At 43.3% G+C, this 25,207-nt stretch overlaps 1 protein-coding gene across 2 annotated transcripts; it reads left to right on the top strand.

Moving 5' to 3' along the window:
- The first annotated feature begins 399 nt into the window (after positions 1-399).
- CETN3 (centrin 3) lies at positions 400-21,214 on the top strand. Of its 2 annotated transcripts, none has more exons than XM_038765732.1 (5): positions 400-507; positions 3,818-3,953; positions 8,754-8,868; positions 12,818-13,009; positions 20,881-21,214. In XM_038765732.1, the coding sequence occupies exons 1-5, from the start codon at positions 491-493 to the stop codon at positions 20,922-20,924; spliced, it is 504 nt and encodes a 167-aa protein (XP_038621660.1). In that variant the 5' UTR covers positions 400-490; the 3' UTR covers positions 20,925-21,214. The 2 variants fall into 2 exon arrangements, with proteins under 2 accessions (XP_038621660.1, XP_038621659.1); XM_038765731.1 differs by lacking the exon at positions 400-507 and adding an exon at positions 2,925-2,983.
- The last annotated feature ends 3,993 nt before the right edge of the window (positions 21,215-25,207 follow it).

Here is a 25,207-nt window from a genome sequence, read left to right as displayed (position 1 = left end):
CAAAGCCCGCGGTCTTTCCGCCGAGCCACGCTAGTGAAAACAATATTTTCCTATTTTGGGCGTGCAGATGATTAGGAGCCACGGCCCTGACATTCGTTTATTCCTTCAGTCGCAGTTACTGGGCGCTTACTGGGCGCAGAGCGCTGTACTAAACGCTCGCCAGGCCGCCTCACGGGGGACCGGCCCTCCCCGCCTCCCCTCACGCCTCAGCCCCCGCAAGGGGCTCTGGGAAATGGCGTCCGTCGGCCGGTCCGTCGGCAGGCCGCCTCACCGCCCAACGGCGGGGGGGGCGGGGCCGGACGCGGAGCCCCGCCAATCAGAGGCCGCGCGGCCGCCCAACCGCCCAATCACCGGCGGGCGGGCGGGCTGGGGGTCGCGCGCCGTGGGCCCCTGTCCCCGCCCCCGCCCCGGTCCCGGCGGTTGTGGGCCGTGGCCGGGCCGCGGGGAGCGGGCGGTGGCCGCCCGTGGAAAGCCGCCGTCCGGGGAGACCATGAGTTTAGCTCTGAGGTCGGTAAGGAGGAGGAGGAGCAGGACAGGAGGAGGAGGCTGTGGCGGCGGCGGGGACGGCTCCCTCCCGGAGGGCGGGGGGGCGCGGGGCTCCTGCTCACGGCGACCACCGGCCCGGGGGGGAGGGGAGGGGCGGGTGCCTGCCTGCCTGCCCGCCCGCCTTTGGCGGTCGGTTTCCCGAGGCGGCAGGTGGCCGGATGGTGGCGAGGGGGGCGGGGGGGGCCGTCCCGCCGCACAGAGGGATCCGCCGGCGGGAGGAGCCCAAGTATCGCGAGAGCGCCCGCCTCCCGCGAGCATCTCCACTTTCCTCCCCCCCCTCTCCCCCCCTCCCCCCTCCCCCCTCCCCCCTCTTCTCCCCCTCCTCTCCCCCTTCCTCCCTCCCCCCTCCTCTCCCCCCTCCTCTCCCCCCTCCTCTTCCTCCCTCCTCTCCCCCTTCCTCTTCCTCCCTCCTCTCCCTCCTCCTCCCTCCTTTTCCTCCCCCCTCTCTCCCTCCTTCCTTTCCCCCCTCCCTCCCTCCCTCCTTTTCCCCCCTCCTTTTCCTCCCCCCTCCCTTCCTCCCTCCTTTTCCTCCCCCCCCACCTTTTCCTCCCCCTCCCTCCCTCCTTTTCCTCCCCCTCCCTCCCTCCTTTTCCTCCCCCCCTTTTCCTCCCCCCTCTTCCTTCCCCTCTCCTCCCCCCTCTTCCTTCCCCTCTCCTCCCCCCTCCTCCCCCTTTCCCCATCCCCCTTCCCCCCTCTTCTTCCCCCTTCTCCCTCCTCTTCCCCCCTCCCCTACCCCCTTTCCCCCTACCCCCTTTCCCCCTCCCCTCCTTTCCCCCCTCCCCTCCTCTTCCTCCCTCCCCTCCTCTTCCCCCTCCTCTCCCCTCCTTTCCCCTCTTCTCCCCTCTTCCTCCCCTCCTCTTCCCCCCTCCCTCCGACTCCTCCCCCCTTCCTCTCTCCTCTCCCTCCTCTCCCCCTTCCCCTCCTCTCCCCCTTCTCCTCCCTCCCCCTCCTCCTTCCTCCCCCTCGCTCCCCCTCCCTCCCCTCCCTCCTCTTCCTCCTCCCCATCTCCCCCCTTCCACCTCCTCCTCTTCCTTTCCCCCCACCCCCCCATGGTCTCATCTCATTGCCTCCACCAAGTCCCACAGATCCTTTGCTGGAGCAGAAGCAATTTAGGCCCAGAGCCGCCCCCTCCTCTCCAGTGTCCAGCTACTTTTTTTAAAAATATGCGTATATATATATATATATATATATATATAGATATTTATATATATGTATATAGTTCAGTGTTTACTGCCTACTAGGCCTTGGGGTAGATACAAACTCATCAGGTTGGACACAGTCCCTGTCCCACCTGGGGCTCATAGTCTTCATCTCCAGTTTACAGATGAGGGAACTGAGGCTCAGAGAAGTTAGGTGACTTGCCCGAGGTCACACGGCTGACAGGTGACGGAGCCAGGATTAGAACCCACGACCCTTGGCTTCCCAGCCCATGCTGTTTCCACCGAGCCACGCTGCCCAAGGTCACACAGCGGACAAGTGGCAGATCTGGAATTAGAACCCAGGCTCCCCTGCCCCGTTTCAGTCTAAGGGACAGGAAGATCTCCAGGGTTGGACCAAGCAGGTGCCATAGGCCACTGGCATCCTTATTCCCATCCCAGCCTAGTGCGGTGGAACGAGCACAGGCCTGGGTCTCGATCCTGCCTTTGCCAATGCCTGCCGAGTGACCTTGGGAGAGAAATTTTAAACTTCCCCGTTCCTCAATTTCTTCATGTAAAATGGGGATTACAGCTCCTCTCTCCCTCTCTCTTAAACTGAGCCCCAGGAGGATCAGAGACGGAGTGCAAACTCAAAGTTTAGCACAGGTTTTTGGCACATAGTAAGCGCTTAACAGGTACCACTGTTTTTACTCAAGTCAGTCTGTGCATAGAACTAGATAATATGGGCTATTTCGTGACTTACACCGCAAATTAACCGTTCGCTTTGGGTAGCCTGTCCTCCCCATCTATTATTAGAAGCCTACTCATTGGGGTAGGGATTTTTTTTATGATATATAAGTGCCTACTATGTGCCAGGCACCGGGGTAGATACAAGGTAATCAGATTGGACACGGTCCATGTCCAACGTGGGGGCCCACAGTCATAATCCCCATTTTACAGATGAGGTAACTGAGAGAAATTGTGACTTGTCCAAGGCCACACCGCAGACAAGGGCGCTGAGGGGACTAGAACCCAGGGTCTGACAGGCCCATGCTCTGCCCACTAGGCCACGATGCTTCTCTCCCAATGATCGATTGAAGGCCAGTGATTGAATATCTGCTTCTCTCTGGAAGAAGCTTCATTTTTTGGGGGGTTGTCAATAATTTCCTTATTAGCGGTGAGAGAAAATATCGTGTCTTTTCCAGCAGATTCTTAGAGGAAGAGGTGAAGTAAGAATAGCCCTTTTGGAATCGTATTCTATAAATAATGGATACTGAACTTGCGGGAAATTTGGATTCAAGGTGCATAAAAGATTTATTAGTAGCTTTAGTTGAATTTTAGGGAAATATTAATGGGATAGTGATTCCGCCGCTTGTGAATATTGCTGTTATCTCCCTCATTTGGGTGCAAGATCCATTCTCCAATGAGTTACTGCAGTAAACTAGCATTTTACTACTACTACTACTACTACTACTGCTACTACTACTACTACTAGCATAGAAAGTAACATTCAGTAACTTTTTAGGGAGTGCTAGGATGTATATTTTACAAAGATTTCATGACTCGTTCCTTGTTTTCTAAAAAGTAAATCATCATCATCATCAATCGTATTTATTGAGCGCTTACTGCATATGCATATGCAAAATGCATATATACTGAGTCACTATGTTCAAAATATGTAAAAAGTGAAAATTGTGATTAAGAGAGTAATGTGAGCCTTTCCTGTTGATTTGAAAGTTTTGAAAAAAATATTTTTCCCATGCAATTTGACCTAGTAATATGCAAAAGAATGCTTTAATGGGAAGTTCTGAGGGCTGGTTTAAGTTATCGATTCACTGCTGTAAGCATTTTTCTTACAGGTGATTTTCTCCTGGATCTCCTGATTTCTTAATCTGTTAAAATTCGGGAGTTAATTTTTACAACAGCTGTTCAAGGAGATGGCTTATTGGTTTGGTTCTCTAAGTAGAAAAGTTTGTTCCTCGCAAATATATATTTGAGAAATTTCAAGTCGTTGATTTTTGCTGATACTTATTTTGTTGTGCTGGACGTTCCATTTGGATAATATAAAATCACAAAGGAACAACATTAATAGGTACGTCAAACTATTGAGCATATTCCGTTCTCTCCATTCCTAGAAATGAACTTGTATTAGACAAAACAAAACGGAAAAAGAGAAGAGAGCTGTCTGAGGAACAGAAGCAAGAAATTAAAGATGCTTTTGAACTATTTGATACAGACAAAGATGAAGCAATAGACTACCATGAGTTAAAGGTAATCATCTTTTTAATCCCGTATTCTTGTGAAAATTTATGGGGATTTTGGCAAAGTATTTCTAGTTTAAATTTTAATTTTAGAGAGCGGTACCTGCTCACATTGCAGCACTCATGCGCTTCTTCTAGACAGGCTCGTGTTACTTCCTCAGCACTATCCTAGCCCAGAATTCATAGTGAAAACAATATTTTCCTCTTTTGGGCATGAAGATGATAAGTATTGCAGGTTTTTTCAAAATGGTATTCATTTATGAAATAAACTGGTTTCGTAGATACTAAATTAAGCCTATAAAATGATCATATTTAAAAGCATGAAAAGTAGTGCTGTGTGTCACGACCTGGACCCAGAAGAAGAAAAGAAGCTATTCCTTTGGGATTTAGGTTTTAGTACCTTAGTAAGGATGCAGATTGAAGACTGCCCGTAAAAGGAGATTATATGGGTGGTTGTAAATTTGGTACTTTCGAAAGACATGTTTTAGTAATTTTTTGAACGTGCGATAGAGTAAGTCAATTTTCAGCTACTACAGAGACTTGAAAAATGTATGGAATCAGAATTAAGCCAACAAACCACAATACATCAAGAAACGGGAAGGAGTATAGTTGGAAACGTTTGGACAGCGTATGATGTGAATGGGAAGACCAAGTAGACAGTTCGCTGAAGTGTGGAACTTGGTCAGAATTATAATGATTTTGGTAAAGGAGAGATTGAGAGAGGGGCTGGAGAATCAAGAATGGTAAGCAGATTGTTTTGATGTTAGCTAGTAATTTTTGCAGTCTGGATCTGACTTGGACTGAAAAGACTGTAAAAAAGCTGGTTTTGGGGCAGAGTTTGGGGTTCTTAAAAGATAAATAAATCAACCTGTCATCTCTATACCTGGCTGCTTTTTTGTCCTTGTGCCACTCTCCATGAAAGTCTCTCTTATATCAAAGATACGTTTCCTTCCAGGGGTAAAAAGAGAGCAAAATATGCATTTTTCTCTAGTGATTTAGGGAATCGTGGAGCATCTGGGCCACCTTTAGCCCCACTGGGTGTGGCGTCTGGCCTGGGCCTGGAGGTAGGGAAAGGCCTACTTAATCCCCTAGATGGTCAGTGACTTGAGAATTGTGAGCTGTGGATGGGGGATGTAAGATCCCAAATGATGGGGTTGTCATCTCTGTAGAAGGTTATTGAGGGGAGGGGTCCTGGAAGTTTAGATCTCAGGGTGGGAGTGATAAACTGGTCCCAGGAAAGCAGCTGCAGTTTGGAGAGTTGCCTCACACTCAGGATGCCAACTCTTCATTTTGAGTGAAAGGGTGAACTTGGGTCAGTGAGAGGGTGGAGCTCGGGGAGGAGGAAGAGGAAAGAAAAAGCACTCACTGGTGCCATACTATCTCTGCCATTTCAGTTCCTCTCAGGGCCCAGTGGGCCCCCGGTCCGTGTGGATAAGTGCTTAGTACAGTGCTTTGCACACAGTAAGTGCTTGATAAATATGATTGAGAATGAATGAATCAATCAGCACCTAAACCCAGACCTAAAGTTTGGATATTATTCCCCCAAGAGACGAGATGGGCTCTGTTTCAGCAGGAAGCTGCCTTATTGGGGGTGGGGGGCGTTTCAGTTATTTCCTGTTTCTGTTAGCATTCATTCATTCATTCATTCAATCGTATTTATTGAGCACTTACTGTGTGCAGAGCACTGTGCTAAGAGCTTGGGAAGTACAAGTTGGCAACATATAGAGGCGGTCCCTACCCAACAGCGGGCTCACAGTCTAGAAGAAATGTGTAGCAGAAATGTTTTCCACATTCACTGTACTCCATCTGCACTCTGAGACTCTAAAATGAACCTGCTTTTCCTCCAGTCTCATCAATGCAGGGGAAGGAAGTCGATATAATCCAGAAGTGGGGTCAGGAGTCTCCCTGGATCCTGATCTGGGCCCTGAGTGTCCTAGATCTCCACTGCCACACTGCTGGGCTTGGAGCTGGACCTGGTTGTTTTTTTCCGCCTATCCCTTCCAGGACTTTCGGTCTGACCTCCCGCTTCCAGTCTGGGATGGTCCCGGAGTAATCCCCTGTCAGACACTTGAAAAATTCCGTCAGGCATCTGAAATAGGGTGGCCACCAACCGCTCCACAGAAATACTGGGATTGACTGGTCCATAGTACATTTTCAGAAAGAACTTCCTGATTCAATGCTGATGAAATAGGAAACAAAATATGTAGAGATATGATTCAGTGTTCTTCCTTGGAGTATTTGAAAGATAAAATGCATCCATTGGGCTGTCTTAATAAACTAGTACACAGAAAGCTGTTTAGAGACATGGAAGTGTCAGAGCAAAATTGAAAGAATAGATCTCTATTCTGAATTTTCAGGGAAAACATTATTATTATTATTATTATTATGGCATTTATTAAGCGCTTACTATGTGCAAAACACTGTTCTAAGCGCTGGGGAGGTTACAAGGTGATCAGGTTGTCCCACGTGGGGCTCACAGTCTTAATCCCCATTTTACAGATGAGGTCACTGAGGCACAGAGAAGGTAAGTGACTTGCCCAGAGTCACACAGCTGACAAGTGGCGGAGCCAGGATTTGAACCCATGACCTCTGACTCCAAAGCCCGTGCTTTTTCCACTGAGCCAGGCTGCTTCTCAAGAACTGAATGTTCTTGAGGAGTGGGAGACACGGCCAGACATTTTTACAGAAAAGTGATCTTGCTGACATTCTCTTTGGATCTTCAAACTTTGGTAGAAAAAGAATAGTTTGGAGAGTCAGTTGTCTTCTTTTTACAAGTAGTTTTGTAAGAGGCTTTTCCAAGGCATTTAAGAAGTTCGTTTCATTTCCTAGCTTTTTTAAAACTAGTATAACATGTGTTTGTGGTGGGGTAGACTTTCCTTGTATGCAAACTTGTGAAGCTATTATTTCCATATTTTGTAATGGGCCATTAAACTATTGTGTAAACTTTAAGACACAACAAACCTCAATTTATAATATATAATCCTTTTAATTCATAATGGAAATGCTATTCCGTCTTAGTAGTAGCTGTCTTCGCAGACTTGCTCTAATAATGCTGATTTACCCAGTGAACTTTAAGTTGAGTCTTAAGGGCCCAGGTCTCTTTGACTAAAATTCCAAGATAGTATTTGGTCAGTGTAATAGGGAGAATACTCTAATCTGGTAAGAGATTTCACCCTTTGCGTTAGGGGGTCCCATATTTTCAATGAATCATTGTTATTTATAGAGTGCCTACTGTGTGCTGAGCACTTGGGAGAGTAGACAGGAGAGCACAGTAGATAGAAATGATCTCTGCCCTGAAGGAGCTTTCAGTCTAGCAGGGGAGGCAGACAGTAAATTACAGGAAGGGGAAGCAACATACAGTGCTGAAGTGGTCGAGGTGGAGTGGGTACCAAAGTGCTTAGGAGGTGTGTCATAAGGGATGCAAATGGGAGCAAAAATAGGGCTAGGGAGTTAGAAAGTAGCCCAGGAAGGCTTCCTGAAGGAGACATGATTTTAGTAGGGCTTTAAAGATAGGAAGAGTAGTGGGGTGTTGGATACGAAGAGAAGCAGAATGGCCTAGAGCATGGGTACAGACCATGTCAGAAGGACTTGGGTTCTAATCCCCGCTCTGCCACTTGTCTGCTATGTGACCTTGGGTAAGTTGTTTTACCTCTCCACCTCAGTTCCCTCATAAAATGGGAATTAAGTCCATAAGCCCCATCCTGATTAGCGTGTATCTGCTCCAGCACTTAGCACAGTGCCTGACACGTAGGAAACGCTTAAGTACTTTTAACAGTAACCACAGCAATATATAAAGTGGGAGAGAGTTCAGTCAATCAGTGGTATTTAATGAGTGCTTGCTGGGTGCAGGGCTCTTTACTAAGCACTTCATTCATTCATTCAATCGTATTTATTGTGTGCAGAGCATTGTACTTAGCGCTGGGAAAGTACAAGTTGGCAACATGTAGAGACGGTCCCTACCCAACAGTGGGCTCACAGTCTAGAAGGGGGAGACAGAGAACAAAACAAAACACTTGTGGCAGTACGATATTGTTGGTAGACATTATCCCTGATCTCTAGGAGCTTACAGAGTAACAGAGTTCCAGGCAGGAGGGAGGGCACAAGCAAGGAGTCAAAGACAAGAAAGATGAGATTGGAGGCAAAGTAAAAAGGTTGCGGGTAGAGGAGCCAAGTGTATAGGCTGGGATGTAGTAGGAGAGAACCAGGAGAGTAAAGGGGAAGAGGGCTGACTGAATCTCTGAAGGCTGATGGTGAGCAGCTTTTGCTTAATGTGGAGATGGCTGGGCAGCCATTGAAGGTGTTTGTAGAGTGGGGAGACAGGCACCCAGTGAGAATCCAGGCAGCAGAGCGAAGTAGGGACTGGAAAGGGGAGAGGTTGCAGGAGGCAGAGAGGTCAGTGAGGAAGCTGATGCAGGAGTCGAGACGAGATCTGACAAGTGCTTGGACCTGCGCGGCAGCAGTTTGGATGGAGAAGAAGGGGTGGATCTGGATTCATTCATTCATTCAATCGTATTTATTGAGCGCTTACTGTGTGCAGAGCACTGTAGTAAGCACTTGGGAAGTACGAGTTGGCAACAGCAAGTTGTTGGCAACAAGAAGTTGGATTCATAATAGAGGACATGTTAGTTGGGACCTTGGGGACAGAGCCAAAGAATTGTTTTCACTTCAGTTTTGCTTCTTTGCCTTTCTAGCAAGATGCGAGGTGGTGTTATAATCCTTATTTAATAAGGAAGCCATTTATTTTTCAAGAGTGGGAGACATCTCTTTTAATTTTGTAGCTGCTGATTGTACTTCTGATTCATTCCAAAAGGTGGCAATGAGAGCCTTGGGGTTTGATGTGAAAAAAGCTGATGTACTAAAGATTCTTAAAGATTACGACCGGGAAGCCACAGGCAAAATCACCTTTGAAGATTTTAATGAAGTCGGTATGTATCTTAATTTATTCTGGGTATTCAGTTGGCTGGGAAATTGCCCTGGCCAGCATTAGTTATTACAAAGAGATGGCTTTGTTATCCCTCAGGTTCCGAGAGCGTTTCTTTTTAGCAGAACAATACTATACAATGTAACTTTGTTTAGGGATGAAAAGAGATGCTCTCTTAGCATTTTATTTTGAGAAGAGAATCTGTGGTTTTGTAAGGTATTTCATTTTTCCCTCGTTCAGATTCTGTAAGGGGGCAGTACGTTTTAATTGAATATTTATGAGCTTTATTTTGCATATTTACCGTTAGCATATTTCAGTAAACGACTCCTTGAATAAAAGATTCACAGTTGATGGATAAAAGGAAACTATTGAGAATAGATGTTTGAATATGTAATGTAGTATGAATAACCGGTTATTTTAAAGATTTTTTTTATCAAAAAAGGGACAATATAAAATAAACTTGTGGGGAACACGGAGTCTGACTCTTCTTCCAGTTGCCATCCACTAGACAATAGGAGTTAATGGTTTTAAAAGCCCCCATAAGAGGAGTTTTATCTGATGGATGAGACTTGCTCAGTTTGGGGCTTCAGATCGGAGGCACTCTCTCATCTCTGCAGGTCGTGTTCCCTCTGGGGCGTTGAGTGTGACAAGCCAGTGAGCAGGCAGGGATGCAGCACAATGCGAAGGGCATGTCAATCAGGAATCAGTCAATGGTATTTATTGAGCACTTACTGTGGACAGAGCACTGTATTAAGCGCTTGGGCGAATAGAGTGCAATTGAGTTGGTAGACACTATCCCTGCCCACAAGGAGTTAACAATCTACCGTCTTCTCCCAAATTAAGTAAGTACAGTCAGGGATGGCACTAGAATCCAAGTCCCCTGATTACCAGAACTGTTCTTTCCAGTGGATCACAACAGGGCCAAATTATATTTAATGGCCTGAAGAGCCAAATACCTTTGTAATGTAAGATAGGGGAAGGAGCCCTGCCCCTCAAAGCTCTATCCCGGATCCACCCCAAGTTCACCTTCATGCTGAAAATGAGAAGTTGACACCATTGACACCATATCAGTCCAGTTGTGTGGAGTACAAAGAGCTAGTGGCATGTTGATGCCAGTTAGACATTACTCCACCCTTGTAAAAATTTTCAGAAAAAGGTGAATTTCCAGAATTTCTTGCGGGCTTCGGAGATTTTATGTGGCTTAAATACCCAGCAAAGTAATAGATTTCTTCTCCCAGTTCCTCCATGTTTTTCTTTTCCATTAACTGGGTTGCTGCTCACTCTTTTCCCCTTTCTACTTGTGGGACTGGTTTTTAGGAGCTGTGTAATAGGCAGGTAAGTGTGATGAGTTTCCATCTTACCCAGGAGAGCCCCCAACTAGCCCAACCTCATGCTTGATTGTCTTCACCCATGTGGGTCTGGCCTTGTGCCAGCCTGACTGGGCGGGGGAAGTGAGGCGGGAGAGGGCAGGAACAAGGAGCAATGGTACTGCTGGGATGCTGCTGCTTCTCCAGCCCCTGTGCCACCCCTTAGTCCCCACCAAGCCTTGGGGCCAGGCGCGAGCCTGGACTTGGCAAAAACAGCCCCTCCTGACCCTCCAAAAGGAGCCGCCCACCCACCTCTCACACACCTTTTGAACGGGCGCATCTGGACATCCTGTTTGGCCGGCAGGGAAATGAGCCGTTGTGGAGCCTGCGTCCCTGGCCCTGATTCTCTAGCCTCCGACTAGGTCCACGGGCAAATGGGATAGACAGTCGCTTTGGAGCACAGAACGTGCAGTGGTCTCAGAGATCCATTTAACCTTGAGATGAGCTTAAATGAACGAGCACTCTAATTTCATGATGGCACTGACCAATTTTGGTAGTTGTGCATCGATCCATTCAAACTACTCCCAAGGCAGTACAGACAGTGCTCCGTTTAAGGTGCTTCGGTCTATCTTTACACTACTCCATCCCTGCAACGTTCATGGCCCTAGCTCCCTGGCATGGGAGGTGGTGTTGGGGTGGTGGGGGGAGTGCAGAGAAGCTGCAGAGAAGTAAGGAAACAATTTGAAAGCCATGATGTGGGAGGGAAAAGGAAAGTAAGTTTAATTCAAGCAGTCATTGTAAAGTATTGAGCACAAAGAGTTGTGCTAAGTGCTTGGGGAATATACAACGGAAGTAAAACGATAGTAATAATTGTGGCATTTGTCACACACTATGTGCTAAGTATTCGGTTAGAAAATAATCTGTAAACTCTAGACTGTAAGCTTGTGGGCAGGAAATGCATCCGTTTATTGCTATATTGTACTCTCCCAAGTGCTTTACTCACATTAAGCACTCAGTAAATACAATTGAATGAGTGAGTAATTGGGTTGGACACAGTCCCCATCCCACATGGGGTTTACAGGCTCAATCCCTATTTTACAGATGAGAAACTGAGGCATGGGGAATTGAAGTGATTTTTCCAAGGTCACACAGCAGGCAAGCAGAGCAGAAATGAGTACCCAGGTCCTCTGACTCCCAAGCCTGTGCTGTTTCAACCAGGCCACTCTGCTTCTCACAAGGAGTTTAGCAGTCTAATGAGGATGGCAGACGCTTTTGAATAGCGAAAGAACAAGGATCAAATATATAGTGGAGAAAAAAAAGTGCCAGGGTGGAATACCCAAATCAGTAATTGAATATATGATTGGATAGGCAGTATATGCACGAGTTCTGAGTTGGGTGTATGTATATATCCGTAGGTACTAAGGGTGACTGATGAATTGGTTCAATTTGGGGTGTGGGGAATTTATCAGGGAAGGCTTCCTGCATAGGGTGGATTTTCAGGAGGACTCTGAAGTTCGAGAGGGCTGAGGTCTTGTGGATTTGGGGTAAGGGAGAAGAAAGTTTTTAAGCAGGAGGAACAGAGGGAGGAGATAGGAGGTAGGAGAATCAAGAGTGAAACACAGCTAGAAGAGGGGTGGAGGAACCAATCAGTGGTATTTATTGAGTGCCTACTGCTCCTCACTAAGCCCTAGGGTTAGTACAGTAAAACAGAGTTGATAGGTAAGTTCTCCAGCCCACAAGGAGCTTCCAAGTCTAGAGGGGGAGTGAAAAGAGGTAAGGTGAAAAATGGAAGAAGCTACTGCCCTGTGAGCTTTGAAGGAGTTTTAGTTTGTTGTGGAGGGAGATGGGCAGCCACTCAAACGTCATGGCAGTGACAGTGTCAGGATAATCATCTGGGTAGCAGTGGAAGACTGCACTGAAGAAAGGAGAGGCAGAAGGCTGGGAGATGTTCACTCCCTGTCATCCTCCTCTCATTTTCTTAGCAGAGACACAAGAAGCCTCAGTCGAGCCCAATCTGCTCATGAGTTACTGAAAATAATTATTGTCCTGATGGGCTAATTAGAAATGTCAGATGATGAACTTTTTATAGTGTTTGTCTCAATAAAAGCTATATTATCCAATTTTGAAACACCAAACAAAGGTAACGTTTGGGAACTACTAGTTATCAATATTTATTACTCGAAGGCATTTATTAGTCATCATTGGTATTTATTGAGCTCTTACTGTCCGCTAGACTATAAGCTCCCTTCAAACTGTAAGCCCGTTGTGGGCAGGGAATGTATCTACCAACTCTGTTTTACTCTCTCAAGCTCTTAGTACAGTGCTCTGCCACACAGTAAGCGTTTAAGAAACAAGATCAATTGCAGAGCACTGTACTAAGTGCTTGGGAGAGTATAATACAACAGAGTTGGCAGACACATTCCTTGCCCACGAGTTTACAGTCTAGAGTATTGAGTACTTTATGTGTTTAGACTAAAGCACTTGGGAAGAGTACAAAAAAGTACAGAGACACTATCTCTGCCCTCAAGGAGTTTATAGTCTTGCAGGGGCCATTTATAAATGAGTAATTAATTAAATAATAGAGAATGTGTGCCAAGCCGTAGGCTGTCTGTGTAATTTACTCTACATTTGCCCCCCCACTTTTAGTAACTGACTGGATACTGGAAAGAGATCCCCAAGAAGAAATACTGAAGGCATTTAAGCTATTCGATGATGACGATTCAGGGAAAATAAGTTTGAGAAATCTGCGGCGAGTTGCCAGAGAGCTGGGTGAAAATATGAGTGATGAAGAACTGCGTGCTATGATAGAAGAGTTTGATAAGGATGGTGATGGAGAAAGTAAGTTGAAAAAAATAAGGGTGGCCTCTCATTCTTGGGGGTACCCTATCATTAGATTGCCTGCTGACTGCCTAGTGGATCCTTCCAAAACTTGGAGCTTTTAAGCGGCTTCAGGTAAATAGATACATATCCATCAATCCGTCATTCGGCGATTGTCAGTGACCATTTTTCTCAGTTATCACCTTTCTTCCCGTTGAACCAAAACTGGCCTGTAAACCTTCAATATAGGGGACTCTAGAGGACTGTAGAAATATTTCTTCATCCAATAATTTATCCATATGCAATTTATTTAAAAATTTGAATTTCTACAGCATTTTATATTTACAAATTTTCTCCCCCCGCCCCTGGTACGTTCTTCAGGCTGTCTTTTTTTTTTTTTTACTCTCAAGTCCAGAGTTGTTGAAAATTGGCATGCCTCACTCGTCAACCTCATTAGCATTGCCCTTGGTTTACAGACTCCACCCTGTCACTTCATTCTTTGAAGAGTATACTTATGAGAGGTGAAACTAAACTCTTCTGTAAGAACATGGTTCTTCAGAACAAAGAGACTTTACAGTGTACTGAAGATTTCCTCCCTTTTGCATACCCATATAATCCATTTTAAGTTCTTCTGACGCAGAACTATCACTGAACTTTCCTCTTGTGCCAAACTTCCTTTTCATTGATGTAAGTGCAAAATGGCTCCCAAAGGGTTTGGGGAAGTTGAGCATTTCACTCTAACCTTGAAATGTATCCATCTGAGTATGTACTGCTCTGTTTATTTTCTCGTTTTCCATTGGGAAGTCTTAGGTCTTGTGCTCATTAGCAGAACTTGAAAATTAACGCACATCTTTTATTCATTTTTTTTGCTTTTCAAAGAATGTAATTAGTGATTTGGGGCTCAAATCTGGGAATGTTATTTGTTGAAGGGTATATTATCAATTTCTAAAGCATATCAGATCTAAATATTATTATTTAATGAACCCAACTTTCTACTCCCTTTACCATCTGCCCTCCATCCCTAAATCATTCAAACTGTTCTTTAGCTGTAGACTTGTTGACTTTTCCGCCTTTTACATTACAGTACTGTGGCCTAGGGAAAAGAGCACAGACATGAGAGTCAGGAGGAGACCTGGGTTCTAATCTCGTCTCTGCTGCTTGCTTGCTGTTTGACCTTGGGCAAGTCATTTAACTTCTCGGCTTCAGTTTCCTCATCTGTAAAATGGGGACCCGTTGCCTCTTCTCTCTTCCCCTGAGATTGGGGGCCCCCATGTAGGCAGGAGCTGAGTCCAACCTGGTAGTGTTGTATCTGTGCTGTACTTAGTACAGTGCTTGGCACATAATAAGCGCTTAGCAAATATTCCAGTAATTGTTATTGATTGCAATACAGTGTTGGAAACAGCAGTAGAAATTGGGTTACCAGTCATAGGCCTGGTTTTCACTTAAAATCCTCTTAACTTTCTCTTAGTTCTACAATTAAAAGGGCTGTTTTTTAATTTGTAATTTAACACCTAGAATGAAAGCTTCGATAAGGTCATAGGTTGCAGTGGATTAGTCCTAGACTGGTCTTAGAACTACATGAACAATCCAGGTAAAGAGACATCGGTCCTATTCTTTAAGATACCAGTGGAAGGATATTCGGTGATTTCTTCAGGAACCAGCTTGCCTTCTGTCATTGCTAGCGAAATCCCTTCTGCTGCAGCATCACTATATTTACTCTGTAAATGGAACACATTAGATCACTCTCTCTAATTTTGTATAGTGAAGTTTGCAAAGTCCTCCCAAGGAGTTCTTTTTGCCGTCATTATGGACGCTTTGTGGGGACCTTTTCTCAAGTTTTCCTCATTTCCTTCAAAAAGTTTGCCAAATGTACATACAGCGAATGGCCGAGGAATTTCAAAATAGTGGAATGACTCATTTGGTGAATGAGGAGTTAAAAAAAAACTGAAGTAAAGTGAACACTCTTCACATCAGCTTAGCAACAAGATAGAATAATGAAGATACGATAATGATGTAGAAAGAGTCCAAAAAAAGAACATTATGTAAAATAGAAGGTGGTAAATCTTGTGAGAAAGTAGAGCAAGATATATAAAAAAAAGGAAGAGTAAAAATCTGGAATTAATTGGTTGCCTCGAAGTGTAAAATGATAAACACTTATTGCATTTTAGCTACTATTTTATGGTTGCTTAATAAACAATTAAATTATGTGTCCATCCCTGTTATAAATAGAAAAAGTTTTTTGGAACACAAAGCTTGGGTGTAGAGCTCAGTGTAAGAAAATTGGATGAAGGATACGGATTTTAGAGGGAGAGGAAAATGGGCTGTCTAGAATTTGAAAATCCAAGATATTTTTGAGTGGAAACATAATTCTAACAAGGAATGCAACTGGCCATGGACTCAGTTCTCCTTTAGGATCTAGCTCACTCCGCCCTCCCTAGTAGAAAGTGTTAAAAGGAGCCTCCTTCAATCAATCAATCAATCAGTCATATCTATTGAGTGCTTACTGTGTGCAGAGCACTGTACTAAGCGCTTGGGAAGTACAAGTTGGCAACATATAGAGACAGTCCCTACCCAACAGTGGGCTCACCATCTAGAAGGGGGAGACAGAGAACAAAACCAAGCGTATTAACAAAATAAAATAAATAGAATAGATATCTACAAGTCAAATAAATAAATAAATAGAGTAATAAATATGTACAAACATATATACAGGTGCTGTGGGGAAGGGAAGGAGGTAAGACGGGGGGGATGGAGAGGGGGAGCCTCCTTCATCGGAACAAAAGGGTATCGCTCAGGATGCTGGAGAGGGCTAATATTGCATAGTTAAAGAGAAATGCGTGAACAGGAAGAGATTGTTTTATGGTAACTGTGTACAGTTTTAAAGCTCCTTTTAATTTAGAATTGTATCCACGATAAAAATAGGTGGTACTTGCTTTTTGGAAGTGTCTGATTTCAGAAGAAATAGAACGTCTTATAAACACTACCGAACTAAATATGTACACAGTGCCTTTAAATTTTGACTAACTTTCAATGGAAAAAATACTGAAGATTCTATCGTTTGCCCAAAGCTGGCCTGATATTTTCTAACTAAATATTTAAAATAGTTTTACCTATACTCGTAAGTGGGCATCTGTCTCATATTTATTCATTCAGTTGTATGTATTGCGTGCTTACTGTGAGCACGGCAGAGTAGAATGTAACCAACTGACACATTCCGTGCTCACAACAAGCAAAATAAACCGTAATAATCAAGATCACTCATTATAATGTTAATTCTAAATGCAATGAATTATAGAAGTTAATGCTCATCTGAGCTAGTATTGGCATCCACTCTAACAAGTCTCGTAAGTAAAAACCCAAAAAACAAACACACCAAGCTTGTCCTCTTCTCCCTTCTACCGTGGAGGTGTATTGGCAGAATGAATAAAATTATCGTTCTGTCTACTTTCCTACTGTTGTTATTCCCTTCAGACAAGTAGCAACTTAACATACAATCTTGCGTATATAACTTCAAATGGAGAAATTTTTACATTTAAAAAAGTGAAGAATGGAGTTAAGCAGACATATTAATAAAGTCACCTTAACAGGGTATTTTTGTTTTGCCCTTTATGCCCTTTGAAAGTAGGGACTGTTTTTCATTTCATTCATTCATTCAGTCGCATTTATTGGGAGCTTACTGTGTGCAGAGCACTGTACTAAGCGCTTGGGAAGTACAAGTTGGCAACATATAGAGACGGTCCCAACAACGGGCTCACAGTCTATAAGGAACTGTATATGTCATTTCTTTGTATGTTTCCCCAAGCACCTAGTAAACAGTAAGATAAGCAGTATGAGCTTGATATATATGCCGTAGATGGTAATGAGGATGATGTACTTTCTTTTGAAGTATCATCGCTAATAGTTGGCATAGTGAATTCTTCATTTGAACCTCTATTTTCTGGTAAACTGTCCATGTTGGAATGGCCCTTCTCTGTCACCTCCCCCAAAAATAGCAGTTCTTAAGGCATTCATGACTGAAAACCGTGGGCAATCTGTTGCCCTCTTTCATCTGCTGTCTAGATGTATAGTTCTGTTCGTTGTGTACTTTAGATACTAAGAAAAGGATAACCGTCCTCAAACATGACGATAGTAATAGACTCCATCAACAGTGTAAAAACGTACCTAATTGCAAGTAGGAGGAGAGGGGAGGAAACAGGATGGAAATGGCAGTGTTTTTCTAAAAGACATGTCTACCTTTATTCCTCCTACTAAACTCACTTGACTTGTGAGATTGGCTTCTAAATTATTTAGAATGAGAAGCGAAAGGAGTCCAGGCACTCAAAAGGATAAAGGAAATGTGAAACCTAGCCAGAATCTGAATGGAAACTCCCCAGTCCTAAAAGTCGGGAGTTACTCTCTACTGTCTAAAAAAAAGTACACCCACAGTCCATAATTGCCAGCATATAATATTTTAATCGGAGACAACGGAAAATGATTCAAGAGGAGATTTAAATGGAGATTCACCAAATGAAATTTAAAACTACAGTCAGTTGATCTGGTGGTATGTTATCCTTCCTCTCCCCCTTGTCCCCCTCTGCATCCCCCCCATCTTACCTCCTTCCCTTCCCCACAGCACCTGTATATATGTATATATGTTTGTACATATTTATTACTCTATTTTATTTGTACATATCTATTCTATTTATTTTATTTTGTTAGTATGTTTGGTTTTGTTCTCTGTCCCCCCCTTTTAGACTGTGAGCCCACTGTTGGGTAGGGACTGTATATGTTGCCAATTTGTACTTCCCAAGCGCTTAGTACAGTGCTCTGCACATAGTAAGCGCTCAGTAAATACGACTGATGATGATGATGATTTATTGAGTACTTACTGTGTGCAGAGCACCGTACTAAGGCCTTGGGAGAGTACAACGGAGTTGGCAGACCCGTTCCTTGACCACAGTGAGCTTCCAGCAGTCTATAAATACTAAGGTTGCTCACAGCAAAGGTTGATTTAGGGTTATGGAGGAACCTTACATGTACTTAGGCTCCAACCCTGGCCCCCAGAGCACACGGACTTGGAGTTGGAAAGGGGATTGGAAAAAGGTTAAAATGGAAGTAACCCCAATTTTGATTGCCTTAGCCTATTTTCCCTCAAGGGCTGATTTAAAAGAGAAAGCTCACCAAAAAAGAAGCAGCCTGGCCTAGTGGAAAGAGCACGGCCCTGAGTCCGGGGACCCGGGTTCTAGTCTCAGCTCCACCACTTGCCTGTCTTGTGACCTCAGGCAAATCATTTACTGTGAGCCCGTTGTTGGGTAGGGACCGTGTCTGTATGTTGCCAAGTTGTACTTCCCAAGCGCTTAGTACAGTGCTCTGCACACAGTAAGCACTCAATACGATTGAATGAATGAGTTTCCTTTCTCTGGGCCTCAGTTTCCTCAACTGTAAAATGAGAGTTTAATACCCATTCTCCCTTCTTAGAGGGAGCCCTTCATGTGGGAGAGGGGTTGTGTCTGACCTGATTATCTTGTATCTATCCCAGGCTAAGTGCAGTACTTGGCACGTAGCGAGCATATAACAGAAACCACTTATTATTGCCTCCGATTACCCCTAGACTGTGAGCTCTTTTTGAGCCAGGAATGTGTTTATCAACTCTGTTATGTCATACTCTCCCAAGCATTTAGTACAGTGCTCTGCACACAGTAAACCCTCAGTGATTGACTGGTAATTATTATTACCACATGCCGTTAAGTCAGACTGGGACAAAGTAGTGGCCGAATCCGAGGGCCCAAGCATGGAGAGTAGTTTGGAGTTTAAACTGTTCCCCTTAGAGATTTAGTTCCACCCCAGCGGTGGTTTCACCTAGCATTCATTTATTGAGCGCTTACTGTATGCAGAGCACTGTACTAAGCGCTTGGGAAGTACAAGTCGGCAACAGGTAGAGACCGGTCCCTACCCAACAACGGGCTCACAGTCTAGAAGGGGGGAGACAGACAACAACTGAGAAGCAGTGTGGCTCAGTGGAAAGAGCACGGACTTCGGAGTCAGAGGTCATGGGTTCAAATCCCAGCTCTGCCACTTGTCAGCTGTGTGACTTTGGGCAAGTCTCTTAACTTCTCTGTGCCTCAGTGACCTCATCTGTAGACTGTGAGCCCGTTGTTGGGTAGGGACCGTATCTATATGTTGCCAACTTGTACTTCCCAAGCGCTTAGTACAGTGCTCTGCACACGGTAAGCGCTCAATAAGTACAATTGAAAGAATGAATGAATAAAATGGGGATTAAGGCTATGAGCCCTCCCCCCCCCCCCCCGTGGGACAACCTGATCACCTTGTAACCTCCCCAGCGCTTAGCTTAGAACAGTGCTTTGCACATAGTAAGCGCTTAATAAATGCCATCATTATCATTATTAACAAAACAAAACACGTGGACAAGTGTCAAGTTGTCAGAACAAATAGAATTAAGGCTAAATGCACATCATTAACAAAATAAATAGAATAGTAAATATGTACAAATAAAATAGAGTAATAAATCTGTACAAACAAATACAGGTGCTGTGGGGAAGGGAAGGAGGTAGGATGGGGAGGAGGAGAGGAAAAAGGGGGCTCAATCTGGGAAGGCCTCTTGGAGGAGGTGAGCTCTCATTGAAGGCACACTCCTCCCAGACACTCCTTTGGCTGCTGGGAAATGTAGGCAATCATCACCTCTGCTTCCTGGCACACGTAGTTTTCGCCTTTCCTTCCTGCAATTTCCATGCCAGTTTGCGACCAGACCCCTGATGGAGGGTTTAAAATCACACATCATTTAGCCAGGCTGACTAACCCAGCCCACAGAAACCTCCATTCCTCTGTAGAATCGCAGCATTAGTGGTTTTTGTCCACTGGTTGGCTTAGGCGTGAAAATGATGAAATCACTGCATTAGGTATCACATTTTTGTTACATTCATTGTCAAGAAGGAGATGAGGCCAATTGAGAAAATGCCTTGTAAAATATATTTTTGTAGTTTTAACGCTTCTCCAAGAACACTTGATTTTTTTCATTTCCAATATTTGCATATATTTAAAATATAGGGGGTTGACACATTTTTCAGTTCCTGGTTATTCGTAAGCCTCATTTGGGATACTTTGCACAGGCATCTCCCTCACTTCGAAGATGATGCAATGCATGGTTATTTTTTGGGATGCGGGAAGGTCTGGTACAGCATTCATACAGAGCTGTATCTTTTGTTTTACTGAACAGAAAATAGAGTGATGGAAAATTTCCATTTAGCTTAATCCTCATATCCTCACTGATTTTTCTATTAAAACTGAACTCAGGCTCATCTTTTATAGAAATTATGCAATTCCTTGAATGTAGTTTTGGAAATAGTATAACAACCAATATTTTAAATATGTAAGTTTGAATAACCTGTTTATAGATGTTTATTTTGTAGATCATGCCGTCCATTTTTTGAGCTTTCGTTCGTGGGCACATTTTCATTTGTAATTAGGGATATTTGTAGTCAGCATCATTCGGTGGTTTAAATGGGTCCATATTTTGTATATCTTTATACTCTCCATATTGCCTTTGCAATTGTGTATAATACCGTTCAGATTACGACAGTGATAATATTTTCTGTGCATTCAGTTCTGTGCTTCAGGGTCTAATTTAAGGCCTTTTCTCACCAATTTATGCAATTTTAATATTTGTCCTAGGGTTTTTCTACCTGTGAATGTTTAAATGTTTTTTAAAATGTTTGTCTACATAAATTAATTTTTTTAGTGCCCCGTTGACTCTCTAGGAAGGAAGTGTAAAGAAGCCATATTATTAATGGCAGGTAATATATAAATTCTGTCTTTCAAGGCACAGTCACTGTAGACAGAAAATATTATTTTTGGGCTATTTGTGTCTAACTGTTGACTCGTTTTTCTCACTGTAGTAAATCAGGAGGAGTTCATTGCTATTATGACTGGAGACATTTAAAGGATTGCAAAGGAAAAAAAAAGAACCGAAGAAAGGATTGAATTGTAAACATTGCAGTTGCCACCTTGCATTCTGTTTCATCTCTGGAGCCATGGGGACTGGGTGGGAGGGAAAACTTTGTTCTTACCCCCAAGGACCAAAATAAATAGATTTTATTTACTGGTATTTCAGTATTTTGTATCATTAAGTTTCCTAGATTAGACAATGTTAAGTTCTTGAACTGTTTTGAGTACTAGCTCATTTGTAATATCTCTTTGTATACAGTTTTGAAATAAATCATGTTATATAAATTCTTCGAAGTTTATTTTAGCATTAGTTGTGGCCTTAGTTTTGATATACAGAAGTTTTTCAGACTTTGTTTTAATAAAAAGATTATTTTATTAGTATTTGAAAAGCTTCTTTTGTGTTTGCGTGTTTTTAAAGACTAATTACAACTTTTGTATGTTTATATTGCAGAAATTCATTCCTCCCACCACTCAACCGTATTTATAAGTCAGCCAATAGTATGTGCGTGCTTACTGTGTGTAGAACACTGTACTTAGTGCTTGGGAGAGGACAAGAAAGTTAATAGACATGATCCCTGCTCTCAAGGATTTTACAGTGGCTGAAAGGGGAACATATCTACCAGCTCTGTTTTATTGTATTCTGCTAAAAGCTTATTTAGCACACTGTTCTGCACACAGTAAGTGTTCAAATATGATTGATTGAATACTTCAGATGACCGTTTTCAAGTGATCTCATGAGTTCAACCACAGGGCTAGCTTTGCTTCAGTTTAACAACTAATATTTGTATATTAAGAGAATAATTTTAAAATGTTAAATCTGACAGCTACCCTTAGTAAATCCCCATATCTAAGCTTGTGTGGCCTTATCTAATAAGAATAATGAGTAACTGTGGTATTAAGTGCTTACTATGTTTCAAGCACTATTCTCAGCCATGGGGTAGATACAAGATAATTAGGGTAGACACAATCCCTTTCCCACCTGGGGCTCACAGGCTAAGTAGGAGAGGGAACAGGTACTGAATCTCCATTTAACTGATGAGGAAACTAAGGCACGGGATAAATTATGTGGTGGAACTGGAATTAGAACCCATGCCGGCTCTTTCCATTAGGCCATGCTGCTTTTTCTAGCAGGAATGACCATATTATCCAGGGTTGGTTGTGGATGTTAAGTGCTTAGTACAGTGCTCTGCATGCAGTAAGTGCTCAATAAATACGATTGAATGAATGAATGAATGTCACCTATTTTTTTCTTACCTGCACTAAAAAAGAATCCACCGCTTGCGATTGTGCGATTGCAAAGCACTGAAGTACCTGCTGGGAAAGAATATACTGAGAATTAGACACATTTCCTGACCCCCAACCCCAAACAGCCTTAATGATTGCCCACTATTGTTAATGTGGGGGCTATTCAAGAACAAAATTATCATCTATGTATGTGAATGTGTGTGTGTATGACTGTATTTAAACACGCACTGTGTGCCAAGCACTATCCTAAGCCCAGAGATGGATATAAAATAATCAACTAGAACATAGTCCCTATCCCAAAAGGGACACTTAGTTTAAGGGGAAGGAAGCGTACAGTGCTCTGCACACAGTAAGCACTCAATAAATATGACTGAATGAAGAACAGGTATTTAATTCCCATTTTACAGATGAGGAAACTGAGACCCAGAGAAGTTGTGACTTGCCCAAGGTCACACGGCAGGCAAGTGGTGGAATGAGGATTAGAATCCAGGCTCAATGATTCCCAGATCCATGCTCTCTCACTAGACCACACTGTTTTATCATATAGTGGGTTTAGAAACTGCTGGGCAAAGTCCACAACTGTGAGCTCCTTGAGGGCAGGTAAGGTGTCTACAGACTGCTAAATGCTCAGTATAATGTTCTGCACATAAGGGTTCAATAAATAATGATTGATTCTGTAGCAGGTAATACCATAGCTTGTTACCCACCCTAGAATTGCATACAAAGATGCTTTTGTTATTTTTTGAGCAGTTTTACCTGCCTTATAATAATTGTGGTATTTGTGAAGTGCCTGTTCCACAAGGAGCTTACCGTCTGAGGTAGAGCAGGTATTTAGTCCCCATTTTACAGATGAGGAAGCTGAGACAAAGAAATTAGGTGACTTGCCAAGGGGAGACAGCAGGCAAATGGAAGAACTGGGATTAGAATTTGTATTTCTTGGCTGGTGGTTTTGGGCTCTTTCCACTAAAAGCCATTCCTACCCAAGGTGGGGCTTCTGATTTGCCAGGAACTCCCTTTTTTTCTTAACGGAAGGGCCATGTTGCTGGAAGAGTGGCTTTTTCTGTGACCGAAGTTTAAAAACCCTCAGGTATTCCTGGCTACTGAGGGGTGGAATACTGTTCCCTTGAGCAACTGAGTAGGAACTGCTATCATATCTTGACTTTTATGAGCAATTTAAAGCAATTACACGCAGGGAAGGCACCACTTCCCCCTTTTGTCGGTCGAAACCCATTGAATGCTAATAGATTTAGATGGGGTTGAGAGCTGTTTGTTTAACTATGAGCCTTCACAGTTGTTTCCAACTCAGCTAGTTAGTGACCCTGTCTGAATCTCTCAGCTCAAATGTCTGTCTTGCAATATTCTCAGACCTTTTTTAAAAATTTCTTAAGGCCAAGAATTAATGATCCAACCCTCCACTTCTTTTCCCTATCATGAGATAATAGTGCAGACTGAAGTTACAAACTTTTGATAGCCTGTCACAAAACTAAACTCTTCTATCCATTATATACTGAAAAGATTGCTTTACATAATTAACTTTCATGTTTGCATTTTAGAGATTTAGTTATGTTAATTATGTAAATGAGAAATAATTAATATCTACAGATAACCTTTAATTCTTCTCCTTCACTATCCTGCTAAGTTAGTTTAAGCATTAGCCTTCTCAGGAAAAAAACAGATGGACTTATAGAATTACCTTTGCAGTTAAGTACTTTTTGTTTCCCTTCCATTTGATAGGGTGGATAACATGATAAAGTTATATAGCCTTTTGAGGAAGTAAATGCTCAAAGGATTTTCCAGAAGATCTTCTCTTGGTTAGCAATTTCACTTTTAAGCCAGCTTCATTTCTAATATGTTTGCGCTTACGTTAATTATAATGGCTATGAAGTTAATTTTCCTCAGAAAATCGTCTTAGTTTTGGTTTCATAATTCTGTTCTTCATGATCAAGGTGTTTAAAGAGGAACTGTGGTGGCTATAAAATGGCCTAATAAGGGCTGTTCGAGCAAAATGTGTTTAAGATTCTCCCTGTCAGAAGCTTCCCCATTCTGTGTGTCTTTTCAAGCATTCACACACTCGTGGTGACTCTTACCGTCAGTGGGCTCTTCTTCGAATCCAAAATGAATTTCGAAAATGAAATGTTTATTTCAGATTAATATTTGCTATACCGACAGGGCAGGCCAGGCCAGGCCAGTTAAGCTCAATGTTCTGACGATTTTGACACCTGTCTACAGGCTTTGTTGTCTGTCTCCCCCTTTTAGACTGAGCCCGTTGTTGGGTAGGGACTGTCTCTATATGTTGCCGACTTGTACTTCCCAAGTGCTTAGTACAGTGCTCTGCACACCGTAAGCGCTCAATAAATATGTTTGAATGAATGAATAAACCTAACAGTGGCAACGAGAGGCTCCTTCAGGCCACGGCTCCGCACAGCCTCCTGCCTTCATTATGGCAGTTAAACAAATGGAATTGCCACAAAGCTCTGTTCCTCTGTTTAAGAAGGGATTCTTAAATCCTGGAAATGATTCTATCAGATAAAAATCTGGGACCTAAACTAAACCCAGGGTGGTGGAGCAGCAAGGCCTAGTGGAAGGAGGCCTTCTCCTAGTGGAAAGAGGCCCCTTCCTTCCTCTCCCCCTCGTCCCCCTCTCCATCCCCCCCATCTTACCTCCTTCCCTTCCCCACAGCACCTGTATATATGTATATATGTTTGTACATATTTATTACTCTATTTTACTTGTACAGGTCTATTCTATTTATTTTATTTTGTTAGTATGTTTTGGTTTTGTTCTCTGTCTCCCCCTTTTTAGACTGTGAGCCCACTGTTGGGTAGGGACTGTCACTATATGTTGCCAACTTGTACTTCCCAAGCGCTTAGTACAGTGCTCTGCACACAGTAAGCGCTCAATAAATACGATTGATTGATAGAGTGCAGGCTGGCGAGTCAGAGGACTTGGGTTCTAATCTCAGCTTTCCCAGGTGCCGGCTGTGTGACGTTGGGTAAGTCATTTAACTTTTCTGGTTCTCAGATTCCTCATCTC

This window comes from Tachyglossus aculeatus, chromosome 23 (genome assembly GCF_015852505.1).
Source record: "Tachyglossus aculeatus isolate mTacAcu1 chromosome 23, mTacAcu1.pri, whole genome shotgun sequence".
Taxonomy (NCBI): Eukaryota; Metazoa; Chordata; class Mammalia; order Monotremata; family Tachyglossidae; genus Tachyglossus; species Tachyglossus aculeatus.
Note: the sequence above shows the minus strand (reverse complement) of the source record. Positions and strands in the feature narration are given on the sequence as shown.

Excerpts from the sequence above, each read along its gene's own strand:
- CETN3 (XM_038765731.1), top strand. The coding sequence starts at position 2,949 with ATGGATACTGAACTTGCGGGAAATTTGGATTCAAG. Across the intron at positions 2,984-3,817 it reads GCGGGAAATTTGGATTCAAG|AAATGAACTTGTATTAGACA; the intron begins GTGCATAAAAGA and ends CTCCATTCCTAG. Across the intron at positions 8,869-12,817 it reads TGAAGATTTTAATGAAGTCG|TAACTGACTGGATACTGGAA; the intron begins GTATGTATCTTA and ends CCCCACTTTTAG.